Here is a 27,110-nt window from a genome sequence, read left to right as displayed (position 1 = left end):
TCACTTTGAGGCATTTCTGACTAGGCTCATATGATGTGGTTGCCTCCAATTAGAAGGGACTGGGATCAGTGATTCAGGAGGTCACTTCCAGTCCTGCAGCCCTTAAATAGTATGGAAAGAGTTAGTCTGAGGTTGCCAGTAGAAGGCAACGATAATTGTTAAAAATGGCTCAGGGCCTGGTAGTGTGTGACTAGGGCAGGAGAGGGGAGATTCTGGTCCCAGCTGTTGCTTAACTCAATTCATGAGTTTTGGCAAATCTTTAATCCCGCTGTCCTTTATGTTCTGAGTAAGTTTGTCCCCTGGGAACGATGGCTCTTCCCAGCCTCTGTAAGGCCCTGTGATCTATGTGTATCATTGACTCATGCTGGCTACTGACAGTCTGGCTCAGCAGCAATATACTGACGGACAGCATGATTCAGTGTCAGTAGAAGTGGCCAGCATACAGTGTTGTACTATATACGATTTTGTACTATATACAGTTTTGTATCAGTTGCACCTAGATCGAGATGGATGTACTCACCACATATGTAGCTATCCCTTTCCTGCACTCTGATTCTGTCCTGGGACCGTCTCCTTGTAGGATGCAACAAGCAGCCTGCAGGGCAGTTACAGATTCAGGAGTATGCTTTTCTAATGCAGCTAATTGGTTGGGAAGGCTGCTTTAAGAGCCTTTGCTCCTTTAAAAAAACAGAAGTCAAGCAGTCTAATTGACTACCACAAAATAAAGCCCTTCCCTTCTTTCCCACGTGCATGTCCAATATCGAATAACATCCTCTTGTCCAAACTGGGACAGATCCCTGCACACCTTGGGCACATGGAGCCTCAAAGGAACTTTCTTACACAGGGTGTTAGACCCAAAATATTTATGCAGAAATATGTTTATATGGATGTGTTTGTATTCCCATGTAATTATGCAGCAGTGAGGCATTTTACAGGCTTGTCCTCTCTCTGTCTCCAACAAAGATTGTCTTTAATGTCTCAGTGACGTACCAATTCGATGTTTACATCCCTTTTTATTGTGAAAGCAATTGTATGATGTTTGACAGCAATATCTCCTGTCTGTTATAAGCAGCACCAACAACTGATTTTCATTTCCTCAGAGAAGAAACCCACATTTGTGCTCTCTGAAGGCAAAAAAATGTATAAAATGTGTTTCCTGAGGAGTAATTTCGGGGCATGATGTGATGCCAGTCTCGAGCCCTGATGCTGAAAATTGTTGTTCTGCAAGTTATTACTGCTAGTTCCTCCTTCAGCCTGCAGCTGAGAGTGCGCGTACTAATAACTCAGCAGAATAATACATGTGGTAAGATATTCAGTAATATTCAGCTTTACCCATGCATTCTTTCTCCTCTGTTTTTGTACAGAGTTCCCCTTCTTCTTACAGTTAATCCTGGACATATTTTTCTATTTTAAATTTTCCAATGATTTGTACAAGAGAGTATTAAATTGCTAAAGGGCATATTAAGTATTACAGCTCTGTTAAACTTGAATGAAGCAATGCAAGTCTGGAACGCATTTAATAAATCTGCAGCTTGATAAGCAAACTTTCTTTGCCGAATCTGACATTCCTTTGCACTAATCACCTACGTGAAAGAGCCGCCTCTAATTCTTTTATTCTTTTAACTTTCTCACCCCAGGACTAAAACCAGCTGCAGGCCTCCCCTTCTCTTGGCACCATATAATTTAAAACCCTTTCCACAGCCTTCAGAGGAAGGTGTGCAGGAGCCGAGCGCTGCAGAGGCTGCAGAGCTGTCCACACGGCCTCGCTGGAGCACCACTTGCTTACATTTTTCCAGCCTTTTTTTTGGTTTGTTTTTTTCTTTTTTTAAGTTGGAGAACGAGCACACAGCACACTCAGCTCTGAGGAGGACTCACAGTGAGTGTGTGGAAGTTAATCAAGAAAACATCTATGTCAGTGAATGCAGGGGGAAGAGATCAAACCAGGCCACCCAGAATTCCCTGGGAAAGCTTGGAGACTTAAGACTGATTTTTTTTAACCTTTTTTTTCCTTTTTTTAATTGTTCTTTCAGTTGAAAAGCCTGCAGGTCATCTCCAGGGTGATTCACCTCCTTAATTTCACCCGTAGGGGCAGTGGCCATTGGATTAGGCTCCATGAGGAAAAGCTTGTGAAATGTGAGACCGTTACAGTGGCGATGTAAGGTGGCAAATCAGTTTTGATGGACGACAACTCTTCTAGAAGTCTTTGCTTTGCGTTTCGGTTTCTGCTGGTGGTGTATCGCCCCACCGTATCTGTCCTTCTCAATCGCTGTACCTTCTCGCCTCACAGAGTTGTTCTGGCCTATTTGCTGTGTGCTATGCTTATGTTTACCATATTAAATGAATTAAGTCGGGAAGATTATGAAACCCACTTCAACAGAGATTTCACCCCTTATGAGGAGCCCGTATAAACTCTCAGACCTGTTGATAAAACAGTAAAGAGAAAAACCTCCAGGCCTCTCTGATGAAAGCTTCTGCTTTCTCATATCGTATGATAAATAGCCTTATTATAGTCAACACTTCTTGCCTGTGATAGCCTCTTGCACAGCCCTAGACTTGCTCTTGATCCTAAACTGGAGGGGAAGGCTGACAACGGCAGAGCATGTACACAGCTACATCACTGCCGTGCTCCTGGAAGAGCTCCTGACAACTGCTTTATTCTTAGAGCTGCACCTGTGGCGAGCCAGTGAGCCGAACAATTCTGACAAGATTTCATTCCTCTATTTAACGTCCCCCTTTGCAACGTCTCGTAGTAGCTTCATTTTAAGTGACGTGAAGAGTGACAATAAAACATGTGAGCACTATTTTTGTGGCCCTCCAGTCAACAGTGCTTCACAAAACAGAAGCACTTTTCTTCGTGGAAGTCTGTCTGCTAGAGGATGCTCAAATGACTGGTGTTGCGGGGCTGGCAAACTCAAGGGGAGTTTCTCAAGTCCCTTGCCAGCTGTCATCAGGACAGCAAAAATCATGGCTGCTGCCTGGGACCCCAGGCTTTCCCTGGGGTGCAGCATGGTGCAGTTGTGTCTGCAGGGACTCGCAATTCCTCCTCACCAGGCCATTAGCAGAATGATGTCTGTGCAACAGCCCATTTCTCACTGCTCATCCCCTTGAGAGTCTGCCCAGTTGTGTGTCACTGCACCCAGATACTGCCTGGGCACTCAGCTTCATGCCCAGGAGGAGCCGGGGAACAAGAGAGGGGGTGAACAGGCAGAGGAGATGACGGGGTGCCTGCCAGGTAGCAGGCAGGATAGGACACAACCTTTTATTCAGGAGGAGAGAAGGGCAAATGGTGATGGCAAAACAGTAGCTGCAGGATTGATGGTTGAGTCCTTGAGCTTAGTGAGAGGAAAGTGGGTGTCCTTCTCCTTTAAAGTGAATGTACAGTAAAGGGACAGGACAGAAAAGGAAAGCCGGTCTGTGTGAAGAGGACAAGTACTGTATTGACAGCGGGAGCACAAGGCTCCTCATGCTTTTCTGATGACACGTTTCAACCCAGATCAAGCTGTTTAGGAGTGAGCTGCCTCATGTGTCATAGCCCTCAAATCCTTGGCCTCTGCACTGAGACTACCAACGAGAATGCCAGCTATGATGGTGGGTTTATTTTCACCAGACTGAATGGACTTCCCTCTCATTCCACAGAGAGCACGAGACAGCTGTAAGTTAGCAACAGCTTTTCCTTGGAGAGGGGCCCGAGGCATAAGATTTAAACCACCTAATCTCTCTCTGTGCCCATGTCCCAGCATCTATGTGCTGTCCGGACCAAAATAGCGAACAGGGAACCACGGGCGAGTTCACCTAATGATAATTGCCCGTACCCAGTACGGTGCTGCTGGAGAAGAGGTAATGGGAAGGGGGGAAAGTATGGGGGGGAAGGGTCCTGTTTAAAGCAAGGTGCTAGGAAGAGACCTAGGCTCCCGTTCCTGAAGTGTGAGACTGGGTAAGTCAGATGCTTCTAAATGTGCCCGGCAAAGCTGGGATTATCATAGTGAATGATCTCTCAAGAGAGCGATAAGGTTTAGGCTATTCATCTTTTCTGGGCTTTGATGTCACCAGAAGAAAGGTACCATCTGTGCAGAAGTTTAATTTGTTCTCCCCACTGCCAAAAGTCAATGGAATATGGTTTTGCAGGTTTGACATTTGTTCATCAAAGATTGTTATAGCCCCAGCCTGGAAAGGACTTCTCGCATGCTTGGTTTCTTTGGTTGGCTCTTGAAAGTAAGCTGTATATTATCATTTCAGTACGCAGCAAGATGCTTCCTCTCTCTTCCTCTCTCCTCGAGCAAGCCCGTCCTTGCTGTGATCTCCAGAGACGTGGCCACTCCCTGGTTTTCCTCTTCTAATATCCTGCCACATTTCACATCATCTCCCGCCTGTCACCTCTCGCCTTTCTCGGTGCCTGGATGCTCGCTGCCTTCCAGGGCCGTTTGTTTGGCCGCCCTGGCTCCGTCCAGGCTCTCTCAGGCAGCTGCCTCCTTCTGCCAACAAGCCAGTCCTCCTCCTCCTCTTCCTCCTCGCCGTCTGCCCCGGGGCTTGCCGTAGGCCTGCAGGTACCCGGGGCCCGGCAGACGCAGACGGGAGGGAGCGAAGCAAGCCGGGGGTGCCGCCGCCATCAAGCCACAGCCGAGTAAAAGCGCTAATCCGAAGCGAAACCACGCAGCCAGCTCCGACAGCGACTTTCTGGGTTTGTTTTGCGACCGGGAGCCACCCCCGGTGCCGCTCCCCCCCGCTCGGGGGCCGGGGCCCGGCGGCGGCGGGGGCTCGGCGGGAGCGCGGCGGCGGCGGGCGGGGATGGCTGCGGCCGCGGCTCCCTCTAGCGCCCGCCCGGCGCCGGGCGGGGGGAAAAGCCCTGTCAGAGCCGGTATCGCTCTCCGGGCAGCTCCTCCGAGCTGGCTGCGATTCTTTCGGGCGGCGGCTCGGGAGGCAGAGGGCACCGCGTGTCCCTGCGCGGAGAGCGTGACTGGCTTTATCCGCCGCCTTCTCCAGGCAGTAATTCTGGGGAAAAAATAGAGTCCGCCCCCAAAATAGAAAAGAAGCTAAGGGGGAAAGGAAGACCTTCACCTCTTGCATGAAGAATCATTCGTTCGCTTCCCCCGCTTCTCCTTAGAGAGGCTGTTTTTCCCAAAACAGGATGTTGGGCCAGGGAGAGGTAATATAAACAGATGCATTCGTTGAAAGCTTGCAGTGCATTTTTTGCGGAGCACAGGCTCTGCATTGAAATGCAGAAACCCATGAGGTGTGGGAACAAGGGACCACAGCAGCAGGAGGAAAAACCCTTCCTCTGAGAAAAGTGAGTCAGGCCAGAGCCTCCCTTGACTGTAGTACTTTTTTTTGGAGAAGCAGAGGGCACAAAGTTGAGACTGAGAGGTGAAGATAACCTTTAAACAAAGCTGATATTGGCCGGTTGCTAGAAGAAAGCTTGAAACAGTATTATAGGCAGCCTTGCTTCCTTTTATAAACTTGCAGTATTAGTTAATTTGCACCAGCAGTGGCCTTCGCTGGCGGGAACCAAAAGGAAGAAATATCCCATCTCTACTCACCTCCCCTCAGATTGGCTCCAGCACCTGAAAACCAGTGGCTTCCAGGGTTATTAAGCAGTTTCACCTGGACCCATCACTACATCTGGACCCGGGCTGAATCCTTTCCCTGTTGCTGTGTGCTCCTGTCTTTTATCAGACGGGGGCTTTTCACAAAGTGTGCCTGCAGCAGAGGGGCAGGGAGAGCAGAGCCAGAGAGGCTGTGGCCGGCCTTTCTGCCAGCTCCTTTATGGATATCAGGCTGCTTAATACCTGCACTGGGAGTACCTATCCTCGCCTCCCCTTGTACAGGGTTTTGCTCCTTACATCTCGCCACGCATCTCGCCTCTTTTCTGGTTTCTCTGCTCTGGTCTCCAAACTTCTTTCAAACTTTAGAGAAGCAAACCCTTTCTGCCTTTCATGTCTAAAAACCGGGTGGAGCTCCAGAGGGCTGTAGCTAGTGTTTTGAAGCTATACACATATACCTGCTTATGTTCCTATACAGTGCAGAAACCTAACACGTTAACTGCGTAACTGCAGTGCTACGGTGGAAACTTGCCACTGCTGCGTGTGCCAGCCCAGTTTTGCTCCACTTGGTTATTTCAGATTGCGGTTCCCTTTAGGGTGGCACCTTCACGCAGGCTCCATTGGCTCTGAGCAAATAACCACCACCATTTAGACAGTTCTCCAAGCCTGAAGTCCCAACAGCTAATGCGGTGCTTCCCTGAGAATGAGCTACTGAGTCCCACTGCAAGCTTCAGGGCTTGTCCACAGTGTTTCTCTGCCAGCTCTCCTCTTGAGCAATGCAAATGGGAATGACGAGTAAGGGAGCAACACCTTTTGACTCACCGGACTAAAGCAAACTGCTTTTGGAGGGACAGGCTGGAGAAAACAATGGATGCTTGGGTTTGGCTTGGCTTACTATTTTTTCTAAAAGGCTGTTCAATCTAAACTGAAATGACTGGCATGCACTGGAGGGGAAGGAAGAAGGAAAAGCTAGCTACGCCCAGGCATCGAGCACTGCAGACTAGGCCTCCTCAGCAAGAGGCTCCTGCAGTTTAACCTGCACTCATCCACCTCTTGCGTAAGGTTTCCTCTGCATACGAAGCATTTTTTTGGTTTTTTTCAGTTGCAGCATCTACTACTCAGTTGAACATTAACACCGTGAGGTAAACACAATATTATTATCATTACTATTAGTCATTACTACTACTATTTGATCCTAAACGTTGACTGTAAAAGGAGTCTTCGAGGATGTGACGTGACACTGCTGGCTTCACAGTACATCAAGGCTGGCCAAAACCTGAAGGGATATTTTGGGGAAGGTGGGGATTACCTGTCCTGTTTCAAATTGCTTTTCCGAGCTCACTATCTGGCAGGAAAATGAGTAGGTTTTCCCCATGGAAAATTTCCCCAGGGAAATTCTCAGTGCCTCCTTTTTATTTCCGGCGGAATATAAACTAGTGTAAAGTCCCCGAGTGGTTGAGAGAGCTACATTCAGCTGCCTTCCAGTGGCGCCTGGGCTCCTTGCTGGTGCCCGGGACTGACACAGAAGGAAGGAGGTGGAGGCCGAAGTGCCCAGGGCACGCTGGGCAGTTGCACCTCAGCTGGATTTTGAGTGATCTGGGGCACTTGCCACTGGGATCAGTGGGAGGCAGAGGAGCACAATTTCTGCCTGCAGAGACTGCGCGTAAAAAAGGCAAACAGCGCAGGCGTTTGGGTTTGCGAAGTCTGGCTCCACCGCAGCTATTGTGATCCCTGTTATTCAGGAATTCTACAAAACCATACCAATTCTCATAAAAGTTTTGCAGAGTAGATAAATACTACACTCCAGCCTTCGCAGCGAGGGGAAAAGGAAAGCTTTAAGCAATTAGGCCGGGCCACACAGCGATTCGGCAACAAGCCGGGCCGCCAGCTGTGCGGGGCTCCCAAGGCAGCCGTGCCGCTGCATCCTCTTCTGCCGCCCGTGACAGCACCGGCACGGCTGCGGCAGCTCGGGCAGCAGCCGCGAGGGGGGCCGGGGAGGGGGCACCGAAGGACCACATACATTTTTTAAGGAAAGAAAGGGCCTGACCTTCCTCATGTTCGCAAGGAGCAGCAGCTTTCTTAAAAGATGCTGACCTGCAGCTAAATGCGTTTTCCCTGGATTGCTCCAGTAAGCTTTGCTATCTATTTTGCACTTTTCTATCTATTTTGCAGAGAAGTTAGAAGCTCTTAACTTTGGTCAGAGCTGTTCTTGGCCAAGGTTTTGCCGATGCCTCCGTTCCCTTTCCCGTGGTGAGAACAGAGAAATGGGTCGGGTCTCATCTCGCCTTCCTCGCAGGAGCTGGCTGCCACGGTGCTCTACCTACAAAAGATGAAAATGCTTAAGGCTCCTTTGGGGTGACTGGTACGTGCCCATGAGGGATCAGAGCAAGTTTGAGAAGGAAGTTTCCCTTCCCCCAGGCAAAAAGAGGACATTCTCTTTTCTTTCTGAGAAGCAAAAAGCTTTTTTCCTTTGACTCAAAAGATATTGTTTTGGAAAATCAGAGCTGACCACATAATAATTCCATCTCCTTCTCCCAGTTTTGGAGTGGTAAGACATGCGCAATGCTGCTTGACACTGTGATATTTATAAGACAAAAGTAGAGGTCAAATTTGCTGAACGTTTTCCAAATTCCAGTGAGGTTTATCACAAAGAGCCCCATGCACGGACCCAAGTGGCGTGACTGACAAGGGCTGGATTGTGGAGTCACTAGAAAGCTCAGTTTCCAGCCAATGCTGATGGGCCAAATCATGTTCTTTGGGGCAAAACCTGCTGGAAAGCTACAATTGTGCGGAGACTCCAGGGAGTTTTCACAGCAGAGTTTCTGAAAAGAAACCCCATTGTGAGGTGCTGGGTTTTCATGCTTCAAGGAGCAACACTCTCATCTATCAGCACTGTCCTGCCTGGGTCTGGTGAGAAACAGCCCAGAGCTCAGCCCGCTGTGGGGCAGGCAGGCAGGCAGGCAGGCAGGCAGGCGGCTGCCGCCCTCCCTCCCCTGCACCCTGACATCTCCCCTGGATCCCTCCAGCCTCCTTGGAAGAGAGGCGCTGCTGGGCTCTCCTTGCCAGCTTTCTGTCCCAAGAAGTGCAGCAAGAAAGGTTTTTCCCACAGCAAGTGCTGACAGGACTAGCACGAACTTGTCCAAGGGAGATTTGGCAGAAGTGCCCAGCAGCTAGCTACGACTGAGAAACTGGCTCCGTTTCCCTCGCCCCGCTCAGACACCAGCCTCCAGGGCTGCTGCTAACACTGAGCATCTCTGCTCATGTCGGAGGACTGACACTGCAGAGACTACTTTGCACCCTGATGCGCTCCCCTGCCAGCGCATTTCAGCCCCCTGGCCCGAAGCCAAAGGGGATGGATTTGGCATTGCTAAACCTCAGTCATTTCAACAGAGACGGGCCGGGACTCACCCTAATACTCAGAGCAGAAACTAGATCTGGAGCAGGCACAAAGCTGACACCTGTAAGGTGGGCTCAACCTCAAGAGCCTTCCCCCAGTATCAAAGTTTAGAGCAAGGCTCAGCAGCTCATGCTCCTCCACAAAGCACGGGCTCTTGGACAGAGGAGTTTGGATTATGTCCACATTTGCTCAGTCTTCCTTAAGGTGCTCCCCAGAAGACGTAGGCAAAAGCTTTAACGATGTGTACTGTCCAGGTAAGGGAGGGACTGGGAGGAGATGAGGGGAAAGCACCAGATCTCTCAGCTGAGAGGCATATACCCCTGTCTGATAGCTGGAGAAGCTTTCTGGTTTACCAGACAAAACCAACTACTCGGTGAGCTGGGCGAGAACTGTCTTTTCACTCCGTGTTGCTGTTGGTTGCTGAACAGTAAGGCATCGCTTCACGTTTTGGGTTTCTAAGCACTGTGGAAAACCAAAGGAAAACACAACTTAGACTACATACGTGAACACAGGTTTGATGACTTTTCAGGTAGGCTACAAGCGCTACATATTGCAGGAGAAAACGGGACCATATTCTTGCGAACGGCTAAATTTATGAATGTGACTTTGCCACCCATCCATCTGCTTATCTGCTCTTACTGCTACAGGATCACCTTTCCCAAACATAAAGCTACCTTACAGCCATGCCACTTCTGCAGGTCTTCATTATGCAAGTAAACAGGTAAGACTAGGAATTAATCTTTGTCCCAGAAGGACATAAATGGTCTGCTGAAGGGCTAAAAAGTCATTCATACTTAGGCAGTTATCTGAAAAGTCTGCAGAGTTTTAAGGAAAAGATAAGGGGAGACAACTCCATGTAACTAAAATTTTCTGTGGTACTTGTTTTGCCTTCTAACATTTAGGACTGATCTTAGAGCAGGAAAGAAAGTTCAAGGATTAAGACACTTGGCTAAATTATAATCAGTGCTTTTTCAGAACCTTCCTCTGTGATGCTGGGAGTATCACTTACCCACTTGCTGTATCCATTCCCAATGTATGAAATGGGGATAACAGCACTTCTTTACCTCCACTGTGGATCAAAAGGATAAAGATATTAACCATTTTCCAAGATGCTCAGACAATATGTTTAGTGAAGAAATACCCTACACAGATTGACCTTGGGAAATACATCAAATATGGCCTATGGTTTGTTCAAATACAAGCAAATGGAGAAAGTGAAAATGGAAAAGGCTCACAGCTCTTCGGTGAGGCATAGGTGCCCTATCGCCGCTTACTTCTAGCACGTCTCTCCAGCATCATCTTGGGAATCTTGTCTTCTTTGGAGAATCAGAGACTAACGACTATAGTTGATTTCCTCCCCCCTGAGCTTACCACCACACAAACTAGATCGGAGGCTCCTAGAAGAGAAATTCCTGTGTGCTGTCGGAAGCCATACCCTGGACTGTCGCTCTTGTGTCTGCCACGGACTGTAACCGCCTCTGTTTCCTTCCTGCACCCAAACTGGAGTTGATCTTGAGTTTAAAACTGGGAGATGCAATTGGCCTTTGCTACCTGACAATGCTCCCATGAGCCCTGAGGTTATCTGAAGTCTCCCGTATCGTCCTGGCCTGGTAAACTGGAAAACTGCAGGAATACTTTCCCGTGTGGCAGAGTAACTAAGTATTACTCCGCTCATTAGCAGCACCACTGCACCGAGAAGGATTCATTTCACTCAGCTCCGTACTTGCGCTCAACCCAGAGAGAGGTTTGCTGAAGGCTCAAATCTGTGTCTCAGATCAGCTCCTGCACATCAGATACAGGTATCGGCTGTGTGCTTATACTCTGCCCGGTTTCTGAGGTAGAGTGGCAATTCGGAAGTGCATGGAAAAAGCCAAAAAAATGCTAACTTAATACAAATCACAAATCTGAAGCAGTATTTGATTTTGAAGCCTGGTCTCAAGTTTTCCAGATGAACCAAAGCCATAGAGTGAGAAGTCTGTGTAACAATTCTGCTGGGTGCTCTGTATCATCCTAGTGTCTAGACCATTATTCTTAATCCTGAACAGGATCACCTCCATGTATTCCTGCTAATCTCTACTTTTCACAGCACCAGTTCCCCTGTGGTGTAGCAGAATTCCTTGCCATCAGTCTTTTTGCCCATTGGATCCAAAGAAGGGAACACAAGGGTGGCAAAAGTTTGCATAAAGCACCCTCCTACCATGCCTGCCTGACGGCAGCGTTATTAACTTACCCTTTGAGCCACAATCAGTTAAATACAAAACCAGACTTGCATTCTTCCTTTACATACTCAGAAAAGGAAATCCACATGTTTATATTCAAAATCCACATTCAAATATACCACTGGTCAAATACCACTGGTCAAATCTTACCATCTTACGGCATCTGAAATGCCAAATATGTATTTGCAGAAAATCTCCCCCCTTCCCCATCCCCCGCTGCCCCCAGAACAACCTTCCACCCCACCTCCAGGCTCTTCCAATACGACAGCATCAGACATCGGTGCTGGGACACAACCGTTATGATGTGCTGGTGCTTCCATTGCACACGTCTATTTTCGAAAGCTTACAACTGAGCTTTGAAGTTCACTTCATGCTGCAGCTTGGCATGCAATGCCATTTCTGGGCAAACCGAAGAAAATGTATGACAGTTTTTCAGTTCTAAGTGAGACATCAGCAACTGATTTATGCTGGTTGAGATTTAACTTTTGACCTCCAAAATAAGATCCCTTCCATCCACTTCTAACATTTTGCAGGGGATTTTTTCACCCCCCAATGGCTGTTTCTCACAGAGCTGCCTTCCAGCACCCTTCCCACCATACCCGTGGGCACCTAAGCAGAGCCCGACTTTGCGAACACTCCCTTGGGACAGACCCTGCAAAAGTGGTCCTGGTGAGTCCAACACCACTAGACAGGCACTTCCAAGGCCTGGCAACACCCTTCTTGTTTTTCCCGTGGAGTCTGCGTATGGAAGTCTCTATATGCAACAACACTCAGTTCTTTTCTCTGGTCTTGGCTCATGCAAGCAGATTGATCAACAGTGTTTTATGTGTTTGCTGAACTCTTTGCAATAAAGGCTGATTCCTTAAAAATAAAACAGAAGGAATGCTGTGGTATTGTATTACAGTATTCTAGCTCTCAGAAATGTTGCTGTGTTGTTTTAGGCTATGGTCTAACGTCACAGATGTTCCCTTTCTTAAAATGGAGGGAAAGATCAGAGCACCATCACCCTTAACTGGGAATTACAGCCCTTTATTTTTTAAGAGGATGTAGATTTTTCTTTGGCGGACAATGTTTTTTCATGTCATAAGAGGACCCAAGTTGGCGTGCAGTGTGGTTTCCTTTGTTAGTCAAAAAATCTACCTTTACATTAAATATTTTTATTACAACAAGTATTGAAAGGAGGAAGAATTCAATGGCTGGAATCCACAGATCTGTTCTCCAATGTTTAAAATTTCTGGTTTTGTTTTTGTCTTTATGATACTATGTACCATTCTGTATGATAACATTCAAACAATTCATCAAAGGTCCAATGATAAAGAATCACAAAGAAATTGAAATGCTTCAAATACACCATCAGTTTCGCACACCTTCAGTTCTGCCAAGCTACTTCTCTACATATAAGTAGAGAACATTTCAGATACTTGGACTTATCCTTGCATCATCAGCACAATTTATGTGGAAGAGAAGTAAATTAAACAGGAACAAAAAACTGCACCATTTGTCACTGTCACTTGAAACTTAAGACTGAAATTTATTTTTTCCAGAATGCTGCATTTTAACAATGGTTGATTCTCTCTTTAGCGTGAAAGCACTGATGTTTCACTTACTTACATTACAACATCACTCTGGACTATTGGAGCTTTTACACCTGGCCATCAAATACCACATCTAGTAAAATGCAGTGTATGGGGACCAAGCTGTTTCTCTCCTAGATAAAACTTCTTTCTACTTAGCAGACACAAAGCACAGGAGACAATGTACTGCAGGGTACTTACTGCACATCTCAAGTGAGTAAAATAATTCTGCCTTCACTCTCACACCTCCAGAGAGTTCGGGACATAGAATAACCCAGGAACAACCTGCCCCAATCTCGCTGCTAAAGTATGACTCTCAGATGATAAACTGTGCCGCATCCAATCCTGTTCTGCTAAGTGCAACTCCAACGTCTTACCCACAGCCGCTGTACCCAGGCAAGAAAACTAGTGTAAGCAAGTGGACTATGGCGCTAGGAAGAAATGTACAAGTTTTATTTTTAAACACCACTGGACTGAAAAATAAAGAGTCATATGGCTTATTTATATTTCAGGAGATGGTAGTGAATAAGTTAAAGAATATTTCATCCCAAAACATACGTTGCTTTCATTTATAGCTAAGCTAATGTACACATATGTTTTCTTATCTTCATAAATGTCAAGCACTCACCTTTTTCCCCCCACAAAGATTTACAAGTACATGCATGGCACTTCCTACAAAGCTGTCGTGGGCTAAAGGCTTACGAACAATGATTTTTTTTTGGAATAAGAAATATTCATCAGACCAAAATATAATCATTTAAATCAACTTTTTCCTGAGCAACTTAGAATTTGGAATGTGCTGAAAAGTTTCAATAAATAAGTCAAAGATTAACCAGCTTAAAACGTACCTTTTAACAATTAAGTAAAATGTATTTCATGACAAACAAATAGGCCATAGGACCAGGAATCTTAGATGCTATGTGCCAGATAAATTTATGAAGTACCATTCAAGGAGGAGAGGCCAGGTTGATTGTTACGAAAAATACAACACTAAAACCTAGCGAGTAAATCATTAAACAGGTTTTGTATTTAGGTTATAAGTAGTGATGGCTGAAGATACCATTAAATAAACAGATAAAAATAGACTTTACGGTAAGTGGCAGTGAACTTGCAGGAAGGGTGGATGTGTTAAGTAAGTGACTGATTATTCTGTTACAACGTTGGCAAAAAGGATTCAAACAGAATTTCAGAAAGGTGAGAATATTAGTTTTCTTTCCAAAATATAACAACTCCACAGTGTGTAAACTAATCATTACTCTTTCAATGTAATTTCATAGAAACCACTTAAAATATACAATGCAGCAGATTCATATTTTAGCTAATATGTTAGTTGTTATCTGTGCCATTTTCAGCTTTCTTTAACATGCTCCCCCACGGTAGTGCATTGCTACCACCAACCTGGGATGTTAATAATGAGAACAGAATCTTCTACATAATATTTTCTGTAAGTTAGCATCTTGTCTTAATACGATTACACTTCTTTATTTTTGTTCTCTATGTGTAGGTACAGTAAAGACTGACTGGTGATGAAGATGGGCCATAATGTTTATTGGCTCTCAGCAGGCTCAGCAGGAAGAGGAAACCCTTGGAAAGCACATTCGAGCTTAGCCCGAGTTTATATGCCTCGTCCATCACAAAATAACTTTTGCTTGTTATTGCAAACCGAAGTATGACCTTGCAGACGGCAGACACGCTGCTGAGGCAGCCGCAGAATAGGAAGCAAAAATTGCCCGGTAGATGTTTGAGAAAGGACGTGAGTTAGACAGAGGTGCATTTCCCCTGAAGTGTTACTGGGACTCATCCTGGCAAGGAGCTGCAACTCCTCTGCCCTGCTTCTTTCCTGTGCTCTAGGATAGGAATTCATTGCTATTATCCTCTACTAGTCCAGCTTCCTCTGGCAACAATGGTGCACAGGAGGCTGAGGCCTCATCAAGACCCCCAAATCCCCCCCTATTCTGCTATGGAGCAGATGGCCAAATAGCTCTGCCCATTGCTGCCTGCAGGTCTGTCACTCCTGCACCACCAGTCCTGGCAGGCTGTTGAACAGCTGGCAAGCCCGCACGTCACAGGGAACCCCGGGGACACCCACCTTAAAGACAACAGCACGTCACATATTGGAGCTATTCCCCTTTCCCCTCCCAGCCTCCACCCATCCCCTTTCTAGTGTTTGCTGATAATACTTGTAGTGATTAACACGGGCAACTTTCACAGTGACTCTCTTAACGTATCATTAAATAGGCTTTGGTTTCACAGAGCATACCTTCTTTTCTTTGTTTTATCATTCTGAAATATTTCAACTAGAGGAGTTGTGTATGTCATATTGTTAATTTTACTTCCAGCCATGCTAAAAGCAGGCATGGTGTTTGCGCTGGTGGGGCAGCTGCATTCAGCTTCAGATTTGAACAACTAAATTCTGTGATCACAGAAATACTGGTCATGCTTAAGAGGAGTTCCAGATCATCTAAGTTTTTTAATGAGTGACTTTTTCTGTATCTCTTTGGATTTGTGACCTGTAAGAAGAATAAAAATCTACAAATACCCTTCCTGAACATAAAAACTGTATGCTGCACCTTTTCCTTCAGAGTCTAATAGAAATGTACTCAACTGCAGAAACAAAACTCTACCGTTTAGGTAACCCTGCCTTGCACTTTTCATCTGTTGTTGGCATTCACTGACCTGGGAACTTTTTCCACTCTATGAACTAGAAGGGTTTACCAAAAACGTCTGGTTCCTGTAACTTGCCTTCTGTCCACTAATATTAATTTGCCAGAATAGCAGCCTCAGTCCTCCTGCACAGGGTAATTCAGAAGGCATTATCTAGCCCCTTTCTACGCCTGTTATCCTTGGATCTGCACAGACACGGCAATGGCTCTGACCGTACCACTGGGATACCAGTGTGCTCTGGGCAGAAAGAAGCACTCTTCCTAAATGGCTCACTGCCCGTAGTTCACATTGCCGGTAGTTAATGCCACAGTGTTATGCAATGAAGACTTGTTTCTGGAGAAAGAGAGAGATGAGAGTCTGTAAAATTTACTTTTCAAGACCGCCTAATCTATTCTTTTATGTTTTGCAGGTTCCCAGAGGACTACTGTGTACTCAAAAGTTATTTTGCGATAGACAGTAGATACTTTTCTCTTGAACTATGCTATAGCAAGGATGCTATAGAGCCAACACGGTATAGTGAATCAAACCTGCAAAACCAGGTATCTCCTGATGGCCCCAGCATGTGGGAATGGTCTCTTCCGTTCTGTTTCAAATGCTGCTGCGCATTAACTCAGTTCGTTAAGGATTTACTTTTAATAATAATTAAAAATATCTTAAGAAAGCTGGAGGGGTCACCAGAAGAGAAAGGATAGCTCTTCCACCCATCACCTTTTATAGATATCCTCTAGCCACTTTTCATCATCTTCTTCCTCATCATCTATTGGTTCCTCTGTTTCCAGGGCAGAAGGAATGAAGAACTCGGGTCTGGGACGTGGTTTCCTGATATGAGACTTCAGTCCAAACTTGCGCTTCAGCAGGTGGAACTGTTCTTTGACATAGTAATAAAACTCGTATTCATATCTCATGCGTTGGTAGAGGATCTGTATTGCTTCTGGAGAAGGGACGGTCTTTTTCACTGTCACAGTCAGATTGCCAAGTTTCCTATGTTCTGTAAAAAAAAACCAAGCAAGCAACATGGTGGGTGCTGATTAATGAGAACAGACCTACACTTTTTTTTTTTTAAAGATTAAGGCATGGCCCTACTGCATTACTGAAACAAATGAGCTCAATCTATCTCCTTAATAATGGGTTTACTTTTAACAAGAGATGAAAAAAAATAGAGATGCTTGAAGTTAGACTTGCATGTTTAAATATGGCTAGTTCACACATGGCATTTGGCATTGCGTGTAGTCACCGAGGATCTTAATTGGCAATGGTTATCTGAAAATGCAAATTAGGTCATACCAATTATGAGCATAAACTACATGTAGAGAAACCCATAATCTTGCCTAGCTTTGGAAATTTTGCCTGATGCATGTGAAGTATATATCCAGCACACAGCTGAGCTGAACTAATCAATTATTTCCTATGTGGCATACTATGTCATGTCTCAGTTGTGCTTAATTATTGTTCAAATCTAAACAGATATTTATCAACCTGAATCCATCTCATGCTAGCACCGAAGCATTGTTGGCATCACCACATGACACCTCAAGACCAAATGGGCCTGCTGACTTTCTCGTCCTGTTATACCTGTTAATTAAACTAGACTCATCTTCCGGTCGTGCCCTGGGACTGGAAGATTTCAGTATGTTTTTCTTCACCTGACAACTTTTGCTTTGAAAACTGAAATAAAACACCTTTATTGTTGATAAAGAATTAGAGTTACTAACAAAAATATTGAATTGCCTCTTTGCCTCCTCTCTCAATAGATTATTCTACCATTGGAGATGAATGTATTTGAACAAGGTGTAAAGCAAACTCTCAAGGCAATCATTTTGCTGTTTTCTACCAGATGGCAACAGGCTGCCAGAGCATCCTAAGTATTTTCTTCTTCTCCAAGACAGAAATGTAACTGAAAGTCAACTGCGAAGAAGAGAACAGAAAAAGCTGCAAGTACTGACCTGTAGCATCACTGTATCCCCCCTAACAACTGCAACTTTCTTTCGGAGAAATGGAGATTAATGTTACACTGATGAAGTACTAGCTTCTTGTCGTGGTTTAACCCCAGCCAGCAGCTAAGCACCATGCAGCTGCTCGCTTGCTCCTCCCCGCTCCCAGTGGGATGGGGAGGAGAATCGGGAAAAAGTAAAACTCGTGGGTTGAGATAAGAACAGTTTAATAACTAAAGTAAAATAAAATACAATACTACTACTGCTACTACTAAAAAATAATAATACTAGTAATGAAAAGGAATATAAAAAAAAAAAAGGAAAAAGAAAAAGAAATAAAACCCAAGAAAAAAACGCCAGTGATGGACAATGCAATTGCTCACCACCCGCTGACCGATGCCCCAGCAGCGATCCACCCCTCCTGGCCAACTCCCCCCTGTTCATATACTGGGCATGACGTTCCATGGTATGGAATACCCCTTTGGCTAGTTGGGGTCAGCTGCCCCGGCTCTGCTCCCTCCCAGCTTCTTGCACACCTGCTTGCTGGCAGAGCATGGGAAACTGAAAAGTCCTTGGCTTAAGATAAGCGCTACTTAGCAACAACTAAAACATCGGAGTGTTATCAACATCATTCTCACACTAAATCCAAAACACAGCACTGTACCAGCTACTAGGAAGAAAATTAACTCTATCCCACCTGAAACCAGGACACTTCTATAATTAGGTTTTCTGAAAGCTCAGTGTTCCAATCCAGTAAGCCTCCCATGTTACTCTGAGAGAACGCGATGCCCATGGAAATGACTGTAATAGCCTCAGAACACACCTGGGTCCAGACACGGCAAGATGAAAGGAAAGATGCATGGAAGCAAGGAGATGCCAGTTAGACATTAGTAAAAAACCTTTTTCATGGCAAGGATAGTTAGGCAGTGCAGCAGAGCGTACAAGTTACAAAAGCTGTACCTCTGGAGGATTTTAAGAGCAGATTACTCTATTCTCTCCTGAGGGAAGCCACTTGACTAGGGGACACCTTAAGGCCATTTTCCATGACTCTAAAACCAACAGATTAATTTTAGTCTTGTCAGTCCTTACTTCACTTCCTTGCTCTTTGCTACTACAGCAAGGTCTGCATGAGAACTGGTTTTTTTTTGTTCCAGGATAATGTCTTGGCTTCTGCTGCTCATTCTTTCCTTAATGTTTATATCCTCTATTTGTGCTGCCTCAAATGCCAAACAGAAATCCCCATATTCTACATGACTACATAGATAAACTGTTGCAGTGAAGAAGAGCTGGATTTTGATGTGGAAACCTAATCCTTACTGTAACAGCAGTTCTGCAAGTTGGAGGAATTCAAAAGGGTTGGGCCACGAAGCATGGCAAAGAAAAAACTTAGAAGGAGGAAGCAGACAACAAAGAACATTTCATGTTTCCAACCAGGTCCCAGTAGCAGTGACCACCGTCACTTCCAGAGGGAGTCCCTGAATCAAAACAGGATTTTATCACAGGCAGAGTTTTGCTCACGTGAGGAGTCCAAACTGAGGTCTTCTGAAGCACCTGCCAGCAAAGCTAAACACATGCTTAGCAGCTCTACAGAGAAACACGTTTTCACAATCGCTTACACGTAAGGCTAAGGGATGGATTAACAGTTCCTAGTAGGAAAAGTGAGTTGTTCTTGGGATTCCACAAGCAGTATGTTCATCCAAGAGAAATAATCAAGAGTAACTTTTTATGGAAGAGAGGGATTTTAAGCAAAGGCAAACCCATTTATTTCAACAGGTAATACAAGATGAGAAAGTCCAGCTAGCTAACACAACAGCAATGAGCTTTAGACAAAAAGTTGGTATTGTGCAAGATTTAAATCTTGAAAAGTAAAACAGAAGGGTATAGCACAGCTATGTGAAGATGAACTGTTTTCTTTATATTTTAAAAGATTAATGTTCATATAGCTTAGGGTATCCACACCTATAAACACATTTTAATTTTCAGACAACGGACACACATTTTCCTACTTCAGAATAAAGGAATTAACTGAAAACCGTTTTATTTAAACGTTTAATAGTATTATTTAATAATACTACATGAGACAGCAAGTGCTGCTGGGCTGGACATTCTCATATTCATTTGACTTCATTGCATCACACACATCTGGTGCAGAAGAAAAAAGTTATATCTGAAAGAGGTATTCTCCCTCTCAGTTTTGCTTACCAATTACAGCAGAGTAATTTGAAATGTAGGAAGAGTATGACACAAAGAGAGAATAGGTTGACTAGCTTACCAAATGTAATGCTGTTCTAAATCACATAAAAATTATTTAAAGCATTAATTCTATTTTGCATTTGTACTTTCAATTCCTTCTCTAAAGGAAGAATGGTTTTCATTTGTTGGTAACAATTAAAACATGCTGCTCTGTAATTAAATGGAGCTTTTACACCAAACTTCGTAGTTCTTTACACTGAAATCTCTGTCTCTACTCATATATCTAAGTAATTAAACAACTTACTACACAGAGTTCTTTGTTCTTTAATTACAGTGATGTACAGTGTTATATGCTCTATACTTACTGTTTAGTTTATCAATTTGTATAGTTTTATTTAGATAGGAGTAAAATGATTAAAATATACAAAACCTGAATTAAAAATAAAGAAGTGATCTTTAATGTGCTGTCTAGCTAAGAAAAGTGTAGAGGAAGGATCATGAAATGCTTGCATTTAAAATAGGTGTTAGCATAGAAAGCACTAACGGTAGCTAGCGAATGGTGTGAAATACTTTTGGTGAAAATATTTGGGTTCCCCAAGAGCTTATTCTCTTCTACACCACCTTTACCCATAGACCGGAATAGACTAATAAATGTCTCATCTTCTTAAATTCTCAGGCCGTTGTTCAAGCTGCCATTGATGGGTATTAGACGAATACACTCCAGGAAGGACACAGTCTGTCCTTGGGTGAGAAGGCAACCGCTGCCTTAGGATTACTGAGCACTTCAAGACATTCCTCTTTCTGGTGCTTAGTTGGTAGCTCCCGCCAGCTTTGCAGTCTGGTTTTCTTTACAAACTCAGCAGCAAATATACACTACTAAATATTGCATTTATTAAGCTTAAGCCTTTATACTGCTTGCCAACTTCATTTTTATTTTACATACGTTATTTCTGTTACAGAAAACTCCATTTACCTCGCTGGAAAAAGCTCTTTACTTATACGGTCCCTCCAGGACTCTAAGCGGGAAAAGCCACTTCTTACAGCTCCAGCTCCCTTTGGTGGCTGCTCCCCCCAGCAGAGAGAGGCATTTGTGTTCAGCCCAGGAGCGCTGCCAACGATGACAAGGTGAAAAGCGCTAGACTGTTTTCTTGGGGGGGTGGCCAGTGTGGGGCAGGACCAGCCAAAGGGGAATTTACTGGTGGTGTGCCAGGCAGGGAGCAGCCCGCCGGCACCCGATGGGCCAAAGCAGCCAGGTGCTGCATGCCACCCTCGCGGCAGGCAGCGAGAAAGCAGCAAAATATACTCCTCCTCTGAATTTGCAGTAGTCATGGCACAGAGGATTCCTGGATGTGTGCAATTTTTCTTTGCTCTATGCACACACCTACCTCTATAGGTGTATACATACGTACAGATAGAAACATCTACACTCTGGAAGGCTACAGGAGCAATGTAGATTTTCTGGCTTCTGTTAGTTCGCCTCACAGTATAATCATCAGTAACTGCAGTGCATAAATAGCTGTGAGGTGCTGGTTGTCAGATGGCACGAGCTGGGGCCGTGCCTGGCTGCAGGCTCAGCCTTTTGATAAAACAAGTGAACTTCGCTTTTTTTGCACTCAAGTTTTATTTAGACTGGTTTCTAATCTTAAACGCTCTTAAAAGGCTCTTTAATACAAATATGAATGAAATCACAGAACTGCCCCTTGAAGTCACCTTAACCACCTCTCATCATAGAAGCAAAATGGAAAAATTAGGCAGATCTGGCTTAGAGCCAAAATAACAATCTGCATATGCTACATAAACCCAGCTGTCCCACCAAAGGACCCCCATTTTATGACCTTTGAGACAGCTAACCATATGGAAGGCAACAAACTACACCATTTACTTTTTAGGGTTATTTTTTTTAAACTGTGTTTGCTTTGGCATTCTTTTAAATTACTAAAAAGAAGGTACTATACAGTACAGGTATAACCCAACCTCCCAGTGCAGCCTGCTCATGCCTTGAATTAAGACTAAATTGGTATGCAAATATGGATGGAGAAAATTAAATTCTTTTGGGTTACCAGGTGATGAATATTTACTGTTACTTTCCCCACTCTCACTTTTTTCTTTTTTTTTTTTTTTTTTTTAAACTAAGAAATCGGCATTACTCACGGCAGCAATCCAAACCATAGGGAAAAGTGGTTTTTATACTTTGTGGCTCAAAAAACCTTGGATTGCCATATTTAGACAAAACGATCCTAAAGGCATTCTCCACCTCAGAAGAGAATTTCAGAGTGAAGCTCTCCCCAGTGCCCCACCGTTTCGGCGGGTGCGATGCAGAGGCCTGCTCCGCAGCACTGCTCCGCTGCTCCTGGATGAAGCCACAGGGAGCCCAGCATCCTCGGGGATCCGGCGGGGAGAGGTGAGCCAGGCTGGATCCAGTGCAGGACGGCTGCAGGCGAGCGTAACCGTGGGCTTGCCTGGCTAACGCTCGTGGTGGAAAAACCCCACGCTGAGCTCTGCTGCTCTAAGGCTATGTGAACACGATGGCTGTCACAGATATAGTAAACTCATTTCCTGGAACTACATGGGGAGGCCCCGCGTTTCAATCGTACGCAGCTGAGCTGCAGCACATACCTACTTCTCCACAGTTTTAAATGGAAATAAATGTATGTCACTGTGGTTAGATGTGACGTACGAATCAGCGAGGGCCTCTGCTTGATATGCCACTCAAATGATTGCTGCGGCGCTAAAACAGGGCTCTGATGGCTATGCTAGAAATGATCTCCCCCCAGAATATCTAACTGCAGCTCAGCAGAAAATTTTCTGGCACAATTGATCCGCTTTTCAAACTTGAAATTTTTAGCTGGGCTCTTGAAGGATATCTGGGAAAGGATGGTTTTGGGAGAACAGACGAGACACCGATGTGTTTGGCTCGCGTGCTGTCTTTTGGACGGCCGCAGGGCTGCGACTGCTCAGGAGCGTGCCGGGCCCAGGGCAGGCCCCAGCTCCCAGGCGGGAGGAGGGATGGTGCACCGTGGCCGTACTGTGCGACTGAGCCCCTCGCGTAGGCTCATGTTTGCTAAAGGAAAGCAGGGACGGTGGAGAAAACCTAACAGAGTCACTGACCAGGAAGAAATGTATTAAAAACCAAAGCCGATGAAAAAGTAAGTGGTAATTTGTCCCATAGCATCTACTAGCTTTGTCTGTCTGAAACACTATGAATCCCAATTATTAACCTCCTTACTGCTAGTTTACTCTCTTCTCAGTTATTCACATCAACAAAATAAGATGTAAGTTTTAACAACATGTAGATAAAGATCAGACACTCATGTGCATACTGAGGACAGTTACGCTAGGCTCACTAGCAATGCTTGCTTTGTTTTAGAATTTCTGTCCTGAATTATTGTGCTGCTTTGATGACATGGAACGACTTGTAACTCCAGGGGATTAGGAGAACTCTAGCCCACTGGCACACAGCAATGTCCCGTCTCCTGAAGGTCAGATACGGATCTCTCTGAAAAGACAGCTCTCCAGGGGTCATGGAAACACCCAGAACTCCAGAGACCTGCAATCCCAGGCAAATCAGATGTCCTATTTATCAAACAGGGATCTTGGGAGCAAATAACACCAGACTGTAATTAGCACAGACACTGCGAAACGATGGCTGCCAATGACAGAGACTGAACTAGGTGAGACAGTTACAGCAATGCTCTTTCTTCTTTCTTACCACTACAATGAATAAGGAAACCAGAGGGAAGAATAATGTCACTGTTAACCTAATATAATTTCATTATTAACATGGACAAAATGCAGGGAGCTAAAAGAATGATAACCTGGCAGAGAAAAACAGAGGGATGCCAAAACAGAGATTAGCCAGGAAGAGCTCACGGAGATAATCTGAAAGACACATAATCAAACAACTACTAACGCGCAAGGATGTAAACACCAAGGAGGCATGGCACAAAATCAGAACAAGGAAGAAACATGACCAAAAAAAAAAAAAAAAAAAAAAGGAAAGAATAATGTTAGTGATAAATGTAAGAAATACCTTGGGCCAATAAGGCTGAAAATAACAAAAGAAACATCCTCCTACAGTATGCAAGTAACACACATTGGGAATATATTGCAGAGGTCAACACTGCACTGGTCTGGCTGTCAACTGGACAATGTAACAGTGATATGCATTCAACAGTGCTCTGAAATACTACTTAAGCTATTAAAGGCATTTATCATTATTATGAAACACTTGCCTTACAACACACTCAGCAATGTAAATATATAACTTTCTCCATACTTTGTAAACAGCTACCACTCTCTGAGGTCTCTTCTCCAGCCAGTAAGTATTTATCATGAAATCCCCAACTCTCCTCTTGGAAACTTCACGGTGTTATGTGTTTGCTCCTACCAGTTCAGAGCTGTGGATCCAACAATGTGGATTTCCAGCTGCATGGGACACCTCAGCCAACCCTCCTGTACAACACACTGCCTCTGCTGCTGCCCCAGTCTGGAAACGTGCTGTATCTCACACGTGATCAGATAACAAATCTCAACAGGATCTTCTAAGACACTCCTTTATTTGGTGCACTTTAATGTTGCATTCCCAGTTAAGGTAAGTTAACACAGAAGGAAAAAAAAAAGCTGAAAATTAACCCACATTGGTAGAGCGAAAAGGCGGATTCTTAGGAGAATGCGGTCAGGTACTTTTATTGCTGTTAAGCAACTTCTAAGTTGAACTAGACAGAGTTGGAGATGCCAAAACCAAAGTTATCTGCAGAGGAAATGCCAGGATTCTCTAGTTCGAGTTGCCGAAAGAATTGCTATGGTTGCAGTTCATATGCAATTTCTAACATATCTTTTATAGCTGTATAAGTATTATGGAAGGGATCCAGTCAAATCTGCATCTGACAAAACCACAATTTAAAAATAGGTTCTTACAGATCACTTGTGAACAGTGTTGCATAGTAGGTTATGCAGATACTAACATTATTACTTTTTTGCAGAGAGAAGAGAAAGTTGCAGTGATCGAGACAAATTTCAGCAGCACTCACGAACAGGAAAAGCTTCACCACAGGTATGTTATGCAGAAAATCTGCAGAGATATAGCCTGGGACTTGAGAACCTAGAGCAGGGATTTTGCCTTTGTGCTTCAAGTCACAGTAGGCTGCTATCTGTGATTTTTGTCCACAAAAAGGAAGCGATGGAAGAGGCGTGCTGTGCAAGCTTAAGATCTCTAAGAGGGATGGAGTGAGGTGGAGGTGTCTTTATTTCCATATATAGTATTGATGAGTGCAACACTGGCATATAGCATCCAGTTTTGTAACCACATCCTAAATCAGACAGGGTATGAAAACAGCCTCAGAATGAATACTGGGGTTGGAAGGGACACTTTAGAGAAAGATGATAAATTCATTCTGGTCAGCTTACCAAAGAAAGAAGATTGAGAGGTGACTTGTTTACAGCATCTGCATATTTTCACAGTGAGAAAACTATGGATACTGAAGGGCTGGAAGCAGAAACCAGAGAAATGCGGACTGGAAGTAAGGCACAGCTTTTTAAAGTGGCGAAGGTGATTAATCACTACAACAAACCAAAAAGAGTTGATTTGCTATCACTTAATATTTTCACATCAATGCTGGATAACTTAACCAACTCCAGTTACTGATCTCTGTGCAGAACTAAGAGAAACTGCGTGGCCTGTAGCACACAAGAAGTCAAGCTGAACGACCCAGTGGTCCATTTAAGTCTTTCATAGATGCAAGTTCCAAACGTCTTGCATGTGTTAGCTTCCAAGTTGGGAGCACCACTTGTGAAAGCCTTTTTGTCAGTGCCTTTGAAATACCTCAGTGTGAATGGCATTTTTGGGAGATGTTTGAACACCTGATTTGTTACCTTTTCCAGTCGTTGGCTGTTCAAACCTAGTGGTCACCACCTTGCAGTATCAGGCCTTGCAGGAATGTGAAGTAACACTACAGTTTTTTAAAAAAGTTTGAGAACATGGCCTTAAAAAATTATTAATTCTAAGTGCTGCCTCCTCCTGTCTTCCTAGAGCATACATATGACTGCTTATTGCTTTATATAAGAATAACTACTGAAATGAGAAACGAAAGCAAAAATACTAACTAGGACTAAAGTAATGGCCAATAATAAAATTTATGCACTGCCAAGGTAAAACCTCTACTGATAGGGTATACAGGACTGGAAGATGCACATTACTGTATGAAAGCTGCTATTAAAATGGAGGAAAAAAGAAAAAGATATCAGTTCTCTTCTCCCTTGTGAGAAAGTTGCTAGTTCTATGAAGATTTTCTCCCAACTATGTCTGCACACAGACAACTGAAAGCCCTGAAATTGCTTTATTTCTTATTATTGCAATTTACAGGCGGTCAAGAGAAAATTCTCTCTTTTGCCCTTAGGTTCTTTTGTGTGTAATGAGCAACTGAAGGCGGCCAGGGGCTGAGGCACTGGTGAAGAAGGAAGAATGCTACCAGAGCAGAAACAACACACTGTTCCTTTCAAGTTCACCCCCTCCTGGCCCACAGCCCGACTGCCTTGGCTAGCTGCCAGGGAATCGGGACAAAGGCTTCCTCCTCTGGCCAAAAGCGAGGAAAAGGGTCTGTTGTTTAACACAGGCAGACTTGTTTCAGCAAGAGAAAAAACTAAAAAGAAGGGGAATTATATTAACTGGAAGTCCTGGGAGAGGAGAGTAATCTCCTAGTGTGGCTAATGCAATTCTCACCCCATGCTTTTCCTGGAGAGGCAATGTCTTGATTCTCTACCGTTCAGGCTAGAAGGCAAAGTATGTCTCAACAGGGCTAAGCCCTAAGGCTGCCAGGGTCTTTGCATCCCCCAAGGTTACTATGAAGGAGAAACAAGAATGCATCTTTCCTCCTTCCAGGAAGCCCCAGGCGACCCAGTGCTCCCTTCCATGCCTGCACTAATAAGCTCGCGTGAAGGACGAGTGTCCTTACTCATAGAAAGACAGAAATTTCTATGCACCTAGCAGACCTTCAAGAGTCTGACAGATAGATAAGCCAAACATTTAGCTATCTCAGGACTTCACAGAGACCGAGGCTCCTGCTGGATTTCTACAAAGTCATTAAACCCAAGTCAAGGTGAATTCACACCTGGGCTTTTTGCCATCTCTGTAACAGAGCCTGCAGCCCTGGTCTGCGATGGGGAACTTGGGACACTTGGGGTTTGCTGCAAGTTGAGAGGTCGTGCCCCTCGGTGAAACCTCCGAGGCAGATGCTGTTGCAAAGGTTACACAGAGACGCAGTGGCTCTTCATGCCACCCTCAGCACTTCCTTAGCAGCACAGCCACAGGCGAGGGATGAAGACTTGAAAAAGGTAGAAGAAAATCCCTAGGTCTGGCATGACCTGTTTGATTCTGAGCACCGAAGCGCTTGGTTGAGGTGAGCTACCTCAGAGGCTGTATCACAGGACGTAGTGTCTCAGTGAGCTGTGGCAGGAGACTTCCCCTAGCAATTATTTATATGTCTGAGAGTTTTCGGAAGCAGGCCTCAATTCAAGATGTGTGATTTTAATCTGCTCGGGTTAATAAATGAACATAGGAAATTTTTAGGTGCTTAGATGCTGTTCAAACACCATCGAGA

General features: G+C 44.6%; 1 protein-coding gene across 1 annotated transcript in view; it reads right to left on the bottom strand.

Annotated features, from left to right (window-relative positions):
- Positions 1-9,939: 9,939 nt before the first annotated feature.
- The window catches only part of UST (uronyl 2-sulfotransferase), a 172,676-nt gene continuing 155,505 nt past the window's right edge, over positions 9,940-27,110 (bottom strand). Inside the window, 2 exon segments of the mRNA XM_050893787.1 lie at positions 9,940-10,003; positions 16,100-16,379. Of these exon segments, the coding sequence (XP_050749744.1) occupies positions 9,940-10,003; positions 16,100-16,379 (344 nt within the window).

The sequence above is a fragment of the Gymnogyps californianus genome, chromosome 3 (assembly GCF_018139145.2).
Source record: "Gymnogyps californianus isolate 813 chromosome 3, ASM1813914v2, whole genome shotgun sequence".
In the NCBI taxonomy this organism is placed as follows: Eukaryota; Metazoa; Chordata; class Aves; order Accipitriformes; family Cathartidae; genus Gymnogyps; species Gymnogyps californianus.
This window is presented reverse-complemented; position numbering and strand designations above follow the sequence as displayed.